This window comes from Protomyctophum bolini (assembly GCF_963924005.1).
Source record: "Protomyctophum bolini genome assembly, chromosome: 14".
Taxonomy (NCBI): domain Eukaryota; kingdom Metazoa; phylum Chordata; class Actinopteri; order Myctophiformes; family Myctophidae; genus Protomyctophum; species Protomyctophum bolini.
This window is the reverse complement of record NC_137875.1, coordinates 5,912,028-5,922,826: the sequence shown is the minus strand read 5'-3', so window position 1 is coordinate 5,922,826 and position 10,799 is coordinate 5,912,028. Positions and strand designations below refer to the sequence as shown.

The 10,799-nt window shown below is 41.3% G+C and overlaps 1 protein-coding gene across 2 annotated transcripts in view; it reads right to left on the bottom strand.

Moving 5' to 3' along the window:
- Positions 1 to 2,643: 2,643 nt before the first annotated feature.
- The window catches only part of nid1a (nidogen 1a), a 29,264-nt gene continuing 21,108 nt past the window's right edge, over positions 2,644 to 10,799 (bottom strand). Inside the window, exons 14-21 of one of the 2 annotated variants that reach the window (XM_080782451.1) lie at positions 10,587 to 10,747; positions 10,143 to 10,160; positions 8,411 to 8,537; positions 7,616 to 7,787; positions 6,943 to 7,100; positions 6,289 to 6,412; positions 4,651 to 4,763; positions 2,644 to 3,826 (exon numbers count right to left, since the gene is read on the bottom strand). In XM_080782451.1, coding sequence (XP_080638577.1) covers positions 3,702 to 3,826; positions 4,651 to 4,763; positions 6,289 to 6,412; positions 6,943 to 7,100; positions 7,616 to 7,787; positions 8,411 to 8,537; positions 10,143 to 10,160; positions 10,587 to 10,747 — 998 coding nt within the window. In that variant the 3' untranslated portion in view covers positions 2,644 to 3,701. Of the gene's footprint in view, positions 3,827 to 4,650; positions 4,764 to 6,288; positions 6,413 to 6,942; positions 7,101 to 7,615; positions 7,788 to 8,410; positions 8,538 to 10,142; positions 10,161 to 10,568; positions 10,748 to 10,799 lie in introns of both variants that reach the window. The other variant, XM_080782450.1, reaches the window with a different exon arrangement.

The window sequence follows — 10,799 nt, the reverse complement described above, 5'->3', positions numbered from 1 at the left end:
ATTATGTTTAAGAACCCAAGTCAAGTCTCTGAAATCCAAATAAACATTTGTCACTCAGTATTACCGTTTGATGATGGTTTCTGTATTTGCACATATTTATTTTCATTCAAATGACACTAAATTGGTGCCTTAAATTGAATACCGGTACTGTCTACAACCTTACTATTACAGGTTGCATTATTCTATTAAACTACATTTCTGTAGTGAAGATTAAATATAATAAACCTATTAAATTTCCCCTAAATAATTACCTGTAAAATACTGCAATGTGTAGGTTACAACTTTATACTGAATAGTGATTATTATATTTTTAGGTTAATAGGTTTAAAGCTCAATATATATTGTTTTTGCTATAGTGTTGTACAGTAAGGGCTCTCCCCGTCTCTACAACGCTTTGGTAAATGTAAAATACCTTTTCATGACAGGTGATAAGCAGTTGAAGATGGATGGATGGATGGATGGATGGATGGATGAAGCATTAATCTAAGAGTTTGTGTCCCTGGTTCCAATTTTGTCTGCTATTATACTAGTTTGGTCACCTCCAATTTCTCTTGTTTATCCGGCATGTTAGTTCGCTGTCCTGGTTGAATGAAAATTTACGAAGTATAATTAAATGATCACAGGCATTCTAGGTCTATCGTGACCTGAACATGTCTTTTCTGTTTACTAAAGAGCTGGAGAGATGGGGAGTTTGTTGTTAACTAAACCCTGCATTGCTATGGGAATATTTAGACCTACAGAAAGTAGAGAGATATACTTCAAGGAAAGAATATCACATAGACACATACAGCACCTAACCAGCATTAGGATGACTACTATTTATTGGATTAAAGAGGTTAATTATTTATATGCCACAAAAATGTATTCTGTGGGTGTGGCATATTTTGAAACACCAAAGTCCTTTGGTGCTGATAAGTTTGTCTTGAAGATCATTATTTTGAAAGAGGCCTAAAGGAAGTCCAAACACGATACTGTTCCTTCGACACAGCTCAGCTGGGTTACAGAATGTAAAGGCAAGGCGGCAAGCGAAACGTTTAATAAATATAATATCACACAAAATCCATAATACCAGCAGCATTGCAGTCCAAATAACATGTCTGACGGTCTGAATAAAACCACGTTTAAAGTGTGTGAGTTACTGTATCTAGTGACACACGAGATACATATGACACGAGTATGCATCGCATCTGGCTGCTGTCACAACTGTTTGTGTAGGTGAAGGCAACACAACACACTAACTTAAACACACAGATATACTGACACAGCCTAGATACTATATAATACATTATATGACTGACATAATCTTTGTCTTTCTGTGTCCATATATCTCCCCAATCCCCACATACCTTGTACAATTCCAGTTTCTTTTAAGCCGCCAACCGTTAGCCAGTATGTCAAGCAGCAGCAAGTGCTGCTGTGTGTCATTTGATCCCAGTCACATTTGCACCGCCCCCTTTCTAACTCCTCCCACTATGCCAAGCTATAGCTATACTAGTGTAGATGAATGCGTAATATCATCATGACGGCATTAAAGTGTGTGTGTGTGTGTGTGTGTGTGTGTGTGTGTGTGTGTGTGTGTAACTGTGCAATATTGTTATTAATTTAAAGCAACCATAAGTAAATTATTACCGTATTAAAACAAATCAAAAATAGCCGATGTGTAAGGTTGATTGATTTAATAATTTATGAAACACGAAAGTATACAGTTCAATACAAGCTCTGCTAAGAGGATTTAAACCCAATAAAGCCTATATGGCTTGTTTCTAGTGGGGTCCTTAATTCCTTCATACTCACAATGCAATGTGTTCCATAATGTCATCATGTGCCTCTATAATGCCATTTCCCAAATAAAAGATCTTTGTTCATTTCAAGCTCCTCTTGATCCATTTTTTTATAGAATTGTTTTCGAACATTTCTGAAATAATTTTGAATAATGTTTTATCTTATTATTCTTTTGTTATTTGTTTTAAAAAAAAGAAAGAAAGAAAGAGTCACGCTTTTTATTTTATAATACAGGGGTCTTTAATATTAAAAATGACCAAATGTGACTGAGGGACTGCCATTGGAATTTTTAGAATTTTACTTTTTTAGGTTTTGTTTGTCAAATGAAAGCAGGGCATCATAGCTTCAAATTGACATATTGGTTGTTCAGTTTGACCCACCAGTTTTGGAGATATGGCTTATAGTAATGTTAATGTCAGCGAGTTGAGAAAACAGGCTTTACTTGAAAGGTTCACTTCTGTGGTCTCTAACATTACACCTATAGCTACATGGTGTTTAAGCATTTATTTCACCCTAAATCACCCTAATTCTAATTCTAACCCTAAACCTTGATGTAACGGACCTGCAAATGGAATTTAAATAGGCCCTAAACTAAAAAGGATTCCACTGTCATAATACAATCTGTTGGAATATGACTGTGTTTTGATTTAAATTGGTTGAACTATAGTGAAATTAAAGTACTGCTCATTTGGCTGGGTACCCCATGGAACTCCCTCATTGAGTCATTGAGTTAGTGTGTAAAGTAGGCTACCGTAAGCCAGTGCGACCGAGAAACCTGCCAAAAAGAATACATGTGTAATTTACCCAAGTGAACACATGGTGGCGGTATAGTACCACATTCACAAGGCATTGCATACACACTTGTTACAAAAATGTTTTATTGATTAGTTGCACAGCATGTAAACTCATCGCAGCAGCTTGAATAGATACCTTTTAGTCATTTTAACTATAATACTTCCATGAGTTAGCCTATGGCATAATTCAAACACGACACAAAGTAACAGAACTGACATGAGATGTAACAAACTGATCAAACCAGCACCTGTTATAATATAATGAATTTGTAATTAATTTCACATTAAATTATTCATCCCTTGAGATATTCATCAGTGTATGTGCACTCAGGAAAATATTGAGAAAAGGGTGTTTATATTTACACTTCTTTAAAGCAGTTGTGAATGTATAATAGGAATAGGGATTTTCTTTAAAAGAGTAGACCTGTATTAGGATAACACTGTGACCTCTTTTCCACCGGTTGGTTCCCAATAGGAACCGGTTGAGTTCGTTTTGGTTCTTAGTCCATGAGCCAGAGCTCCAAAATTGGAACATTGATCATGAATTGAGTGTGCAAAACCATACCTATATTAGATTGCTATCACCATGAAACTTACCCGGTTGATTACTTACACGAAGACAATGATTTATTTATTACAAATTTTAAATATATAGGAAAATGTGCAAAAAAATATCATATATTAATTTACTTATATTGATCCTATAAACAATTTAATACAGGTTTTGCACACTCAATGAATAATTAACGTTCCAATTTTGGAGCTAATCTTGGACTAAGAACCAAAAAGAACTGAACCGGCTCCCATCGGGAACCAACCGGTAGAAAAGGGGTCCGAGTGATGCAAGGCACAGCAGTCCACCTCTGGTTTTCAGTGGCATTTTCAACAGCTACAGTTTAGTACAGACATTAAAATGGTGCCACCTTTTGAACCCTCAACCACTTAAACCCTATACTTTAGTTGACCAGATTCCCCGTGGGCTCTACTAGGGCCTCCTCCTGTTTTTCGCTCTATACTAAATATCTTCACTTAAAATAGATTTATTTGCAGATCGGCTAATTTGTGCCCAATGTTGGCCCCCAGAATAGGGACGCTGCCTGGGGTTCAAGTGGTCAAGTCTGCTCTTCAGTGTCTGCCCTCCACGCAGCTCACACCCCCTGCGTTGTCGGGACACAGGCAGGAGCGACCGGACGGTGTCGCTAAACAGAGGTGAGTGCAGCCTCCCTTGTTCACAGCACAGTAGTTTTGTCCTGGAAATAATATGACAAACATTACATTAGTGGTTTTATTTACATTTTTTTAAGGCGGGACATGAAATAAATGATCGTTTTTCAGAAAGAGAGTCATTGAATAAACGGCACCAGAAGAGGTAACTTCAGGCAACATCCTGCTCTTTATTTGTTAAGCAGATATGCATAATTGGGGCGGAACCACATAGCAGACTCCAGATGTTGTGGGGGCCCCTTGGCTCTGCATTCCCTGGCTTTATGCAATCTTATCTGGTGGGAGGAGGGTGTTGTGAGGATGAGGTCTGTGGCTGCTATCTCTTCCTCACTTCACCATGGATATACTGGCTGGGGAATATCCCCTGTTTCTTTCACACTGGGGGGGAATATTAAACCAGCATATCGTTCTGTACTGTAATCTCCTTCACAGAGGTCATGATACAGGGCATCAGCAGCGCCACAGGGCTACACAGGATCCATGGCAATAGGTAATGGTGAGGAATGGCCTGACTCAAACCTCCAAATATGCACAGGCCATGCATTTTCTAAGAATTGCCCTTTAGGCACAATTGGGTCCAGGTGGTTCCATTAGTACAATACGCTCTCAATTAATTTAATCTCAGCTAGACATTATACACAATAATGAAAACAATATTCAGAAATCAGCCTGACCTGCTGGGTAAATAAAAGTTGAAAACAAATTCTAAAAGTTGAAAATTGAAAACGCACAACATTCGTGACACGTTGAGGGGGCTATTTTAAAATATGTTTTTTAAAGTTTTGCCCATAATGAAAAGATATGGACGCCAGGTTGAACGTGTATAAGTGGCACACTGTACTGTACATACCAGAAGGACACTGGGCGTAGGCGGTGGCGATGCCGTACAGTTTGGTCCGTTTCTGAGGGTGGAACTCGTCCGTCTCTTTCTTAGTATACCAGTCCACACCAATCACTGCATCTCTGTTAGAACAAAACACAAGGATTTAGGCCTCACTCACACCTTCGCATCTAGCATAACAAGTGGTAAGTGTCATGGCCGCCCCAATGCATTTCCAATGGAAGTCACATGGTTTGACACAACATTTTTGTTGTACGTACGGCTTTCGGCTGTGTTTCGACTGCCCCCCCCTCCCCCTCATACAACAGAAATGTTGTGTCAAACCATGTGACTCCCATTGGAAATGAATTACGAGCTTGCATCAGTAAACAAGTCTCATGCATCAGCTATACAACAATCTGTTGTTTGTGACCATGTGAGTGAAGCCATTTCGGAAATATTAGCTGCTTTCCTGTGTGTATGTCATAGACAGGTATATCATGGGGGGGGAGGGGGCGGTAGAGGCTCTATGGTTCTTAAATTCACAGACATAGTTGTGTTAGTACTGCTCAAGTGTCCAGCCTCTCCGGGGAGGTGGAATCCCTGGTGAGATCAGAGGAGAGGCCCTGCAACAGGTCACTCACAGACACTCAAGAAACGGAGAAATTGCAAGCAGCTGTCACTTTTTAAGTAGCCTCCTTGACCCCTTTCAAATGCCCCCGCCCCGCCAGCCCCCTGGCCGATGGCAAACAAACATGCATAGATTGAAACATGGGGAGGAGAAAAAGAGAACAAGCTGTAGAGGGGGAAGGAGGAAGGGGGGGGGGGTGTTGGTTCCAGGCTGACAGAACATCAAGATCTCAGTGTAGCGTGGAAGCTGCTTGACCTTTAACCACTTAAGCCCTGTTTTATACTTACGATGGTGTCACATGGTCAACATATCAGATCAACTCCACAGCGCGTCATGCTGCAACACGCAGTGAGTGAGCTTGTGAACAGGCCATTTTCGAAACATTTAGACATTTTCTGAAACGTTTTCTCCAAAATACAGACACCAGGTGTGAGGCTAGTCGCGTCACAGATACGCTTAATCAAACATAAAAGCATTCTGTTTGATGCTGTAACGCGTAATGCCTGCAGGCCACAAATGACTACACAGGCCTGGGCCGTGGCTCAGCGGTCCAGGCACCTTGGCCGGCAGCCCGAGTCTGGCGGTGTGCCGCGGGTTCGACTCCCGATCCCGACGGCCTTTACTGCATCTCACCCCCCCCCCCCATCTCTCTCCCCCAAATCCTGTCAGCCTACGGTCTGTCCCTCTATAAAAAATATAAAATAAAAGGCGAAAGCCGCAAAAAATAAATACAAAAATTACTACTACTATATATTTAAATCAGCTGGGCGGCAGTGTCCTTGAGCAAGACACTGAACTCCTAATTGCTCCTGATGTGCAGGTTGGTGCCTTGCATGGTTTCCTCCACCATCGGTGTGTGAATGGGTGAATGTGAGTGCACAATCTGGGCTATATCTTAACCCTTATCCCTAAACTTATTTACCATTTTGGCCACTCAGAATTAGCCAAATGGCATTGATCACGCCTCCAGGTCTTAAGTTAAGTAATAAGACCTGGTACTTAAGACACGCAAAATACAGCCCTAGAGCCATACATACCTCTTCCAGTCGGTGTAGTAAATGTTCTTCCCGAATGCAGTGACTCCAAAGGGATACTGGATCCCCTCGATAATGGTCCTGCGGTCGCCCAGCTGAGGATTCATACACTCCAGTTTATGTGTCCCTGAAATACAGGAGATTACATCCGTTATGAGGAAGACATACAGGAGATTACACCCGTTATGAGGAAGACATTGATAAAGCATAGACGCATCACCACATGCAGTAGAGCATTGGTTCCACAAAGTGGGGTCCGGGGACCCCCAGGGGTCCTTGAGGGAGTTCCAGGGGGTCCCCAGATAAATGATAGTTTGGAACCAAATGGAACCTTATGGGTCTGTAATTCTGAGAGTGTAGAAATGAAACCAAATGGATCCTAACGTGTCCATTTGGTTCCATTTTGTGGTTTTACATTATAAATTGGGGTACCAGAGATAGAAATTCCATAAAATCAGGGGTCCGTATCATAATGCGTGTGAAACTGGGGGGTCCATGAAATTAATATGTTTCGGAATCACTGCTAGAGCTGTAAAAAGTCCTCCCTTATCGAGGTCACTGGCATATGTTTTCAAATGGGGGGTCCGTGGCCTAATAAATGTTGATTTGGGGGTCCTTTGGGAACCAGTGCAGTAGATAACCTTAGTGTTCACTAACCTGCGTCCACCCAGCACAGCAGGGAGCTCTGTTGGTCGTACGTCAAGCCGTTCGGTAGACCGAGGTCATCCTTGACCAGCACTCTTCTGTTGGTTCCGTCCATATAAGAGGTCTCAATCTTTGGGGCATCTCGATTCCAGTCAGCCCAGTATAGGTTTCTGTCGATGTGACAAGGATTGCAATTCATTTATGGATTTAAAGCGCAAATAAAATGCATTTTAAAACTGCTTTTAATATTTAATAATCATATTGTCTATGTCCCTCAAAGTTATTTCTAATGGTTTGAGCCTCAATCACCACTCTGATATAACCAGGCCTTGTCATTTCTTTCTGGACTTTGAAAGCAGTTTTAGCTGCAGTACCACAATGGGGGTGCTGATATTATGCACATTATTTAATATTTGAGTCATTATAATACTGATGCTAGATAAAACCAGGCTTGTTTCCAACTTTCCATTCCATGCCAGCTTGGAAAATCAACAATGGTGGACATTGTAAATAAAGTGGAAATGCAAATTTGGAACTGAAGACTGAAGAATAGGAGGAATGTTTATGTTATAGGTCCTTTAAAGTTATTTAAAGAGTGTGGTACTGCGAATGATTTCAAGGGATGCCTTGCTTTATACAAAATAAATGCATCTTTTGGTTGACATTAGCATCAAACGTTACCCACCCACTGGGGGGGTCAGCGATGATAGCCCGAGGGTTCACCAGGTCGGTGTTTATAATGACACGTCTCTGGGAGCCATCCAGGGAGGCCACCTCGATGCGGTCCTTCATGGAGTCGGTCCAGAACAGATTCCGGCCCAAGTGGTCGATGGTGATGCCTTCAGGGCTGTCCAGATCTGTGGAGAGAGGTTAATATGTTAGAACAAGTTTCGGCCCAAGTGGTCGATGGTAATGCCTTCAGGGCTGTCCAGATCTGTGGAGAGAGGTTAATATGTTAGAACAAGTTTCGGCCCAAGTGGTCGATGGTAATGCCTTCAGGGCTGTCCAGATCTGTGGAGAGAGGTTAATATGTTAATAATAATATCATATATTTTCTGGACAAAGTCACAAAGTGCTGTACAACAAATTCACAAAAAAGCAGGAAAATCGAACACAATTAAATAGCAAATCAACAACTTACAGCCAGCTGGCCAACAGTAGAAAGCATATTTAAAGATGCAATATAAAAAAAACAACAATGTAATAGATAAAATACCGACAGAGTTCAGTGAACAAACATTCAAAGGGGCTGGGGGGGATGCTTTTCTGAACAAGTAAGTTTTGAGAAGAGATTTTGCTTGTTGGATGGTTTTGGGAAGGGTGTTCCAAACAGACAGAGAAGGCTCTGTTGAATGTTGCATTTTCAATGATCTTAATTTGTTACACAATCTCGAAATGTACAATATAAATGGACCAAGCAGCCGAGACGAGCAATACATTGATGAGACAGTTTTGAAACATTGGAACGTTTTGCTCCCACCTGAGATGATGATAGGAATGGGCTCTCCACCCTGCAGGCTGGCCTTGCTGATGGACGGAGTAGTGATGTCCGTCCAGTAGACCATCTTCTCCACACAGTCATAGGCCACTCCGATGATGATCTTCTCCTGTGGAGAGAGAGGTCAACAACAGTCAGCCATCTTTGAAGTGCACTTTGTTTGATGCAGGAGTCGGACGCTCAGAGAAGTAAAAACACTCAACAGATGGGGGGACGACGGTGTTTTCACACTCCCACGTCTAGACATAATATCAAAACAAACAAACACAATCCTAAAACCACCCACACACCACCGTCAGACTTCAGACACAGCTGGTTGTGTAACAAGAAATGCTTGGTTTATAGTTCCAGTGGTGCTCTGCTGGTTCGACAATTAGAACAAATGTCACCATGTGGCTGAAATTAACGATTAGGTCTCCTGTGGCCGATGGGAAAACCGTGTGCTATACAGACTAGCAATTACAGGCAAAGGAAACAGAATGGAGCAAGATGTTGAGCTGACGACATAGAGAGAAAACCCACACATCGCCCTGGCTGTGAAGGGTTTGATTCATTTCGTCCAGCACAGGTTTCATAATCACACATGCTTCAGATAGATATCGGAGTATCATCCTCCTCTCAAACTCTCTGTGGCAGAGTTCAACAATGTAATACAAAACAATGTTTGTTTCCTCTTGAGAGCCATAGTGTTTACTGGACAGTCATCGCATTACGAGAAACATATTGCCAAACCACAGATGGACCCAAACAAACACAGACAGTGAAATATTCCCAAAAAAACAAACCAGTGTCTGGGGCTATAGCACTTCACAATACCCCGTCTAAACAAAAATATTTATAATGGCGTGGCTTCCCTGTCCAGTCTTTACTTACAGAAAGTAAGTCACTATGCATGTAGTTTGTGAACAAAGTAGCGAAGCCTCACTATTCAGCCTGACTACTTGCGTACATGTACTTGTTGTGATGGTGTACACCTCATTTGGCCAAATAAATAGGAATGTTTATAAATGCTTCAGCAATAGTTTTTGTTATTTTTTTACATGCAGATACTCACACTGTAACAGTATGTACATACAGACAAACCCGAATTCTACTATAAAATAACTGTAAAATGCTAAATGAACCATTTAAAAACTGTATTCTAAAACGGTTAGTCCCAATACTTGATTCTGATTGGCAGTGGTTACCGTCACGTGACCGTTGTAAATTTCACCGATAACCCACACCTTCAATCACTGGCGTAGGCAGACCTTCGGCTGCGCCTCGGGTCTGCCAACGCCTCCCAGCCGGTAACCTGAGACCTCTCGTGGCTTATTGCTTAAATTACCTATTGGCACTACAAGGGGAAAAAACAAGGTACAACGAGTTTCATTGCAATGTTTGCGAAACAACCTTGACCAATCCAAACTCAATATAATTAAACCGCCTTCAGAGATGAAACGCTATGCCCATCCACAGAAATTAGTTAGAGGGTATTTAACTATTAGACAGACTTACAGGTAGATGGAGGACTGCCTTAGCGTCATCTTTATTTAACTATTAGACAGACTTACAGGTAAATGGAGGACTGCCTTAGCGTCATCTGATAGTTTAGAGGATATTTAACTATTAGACAGACTTACAGGTAGATGGAGGACTGCCTTAACGTCATCTTTATGTTACATTACCTAATGTTACATTAGTTAGAGGGTATTTAACTATTAGACAGACTTACAGGTAGATGGAGGACTGCCTTAGCGTCATCTGATAGTTTAGACTAGAGGATATTTAACTATTAGACAGACTTACAGGTAGATGGAGGACTGCCTTAACCTCATCTTTATGTTACATTACCTAATGTTACATTAGTTAGAGGGTATTTAACTATTAGACAGACTTACAGGTAGATGGAGGACTGCCTTAACCTCATCTTTATGTTACATTACCTAATGTTACATTAGTTAGAGGGTATTTAACTATTAGACAGACTTACAGGTAGATGGAGGACTGCCTTAACGTCATCTTTATGTTACATTACCTAAAGTTACATTAGTTAGAGGGTATTTAACTATTAGACAGACTTACAGGTAGATGGAGGGTATTTAACTATTAGACAGACTTACCGGTAGATGGAGGGTATTTAACTATTAGACAGACTTACCGGTAGATGGAGGACAGCCTTAGCGTCGTCTTTCTTCATGTCGTATCCCTCCAGGGGGATGTGCTCTATCCTGCCACTCTGAGAGAACAGTAAGTGTGTTCCTGACGCCGGGGGTTGAACCCCGGGGTTGGGAGAGGGTCTCACCGGCGGCCGCCCACCATCGCCATCGTGGTCAATACCTACCAAAGAAATACCCAGTGGTGGAAAAAACATTTTTTTACTTAAGTAAAA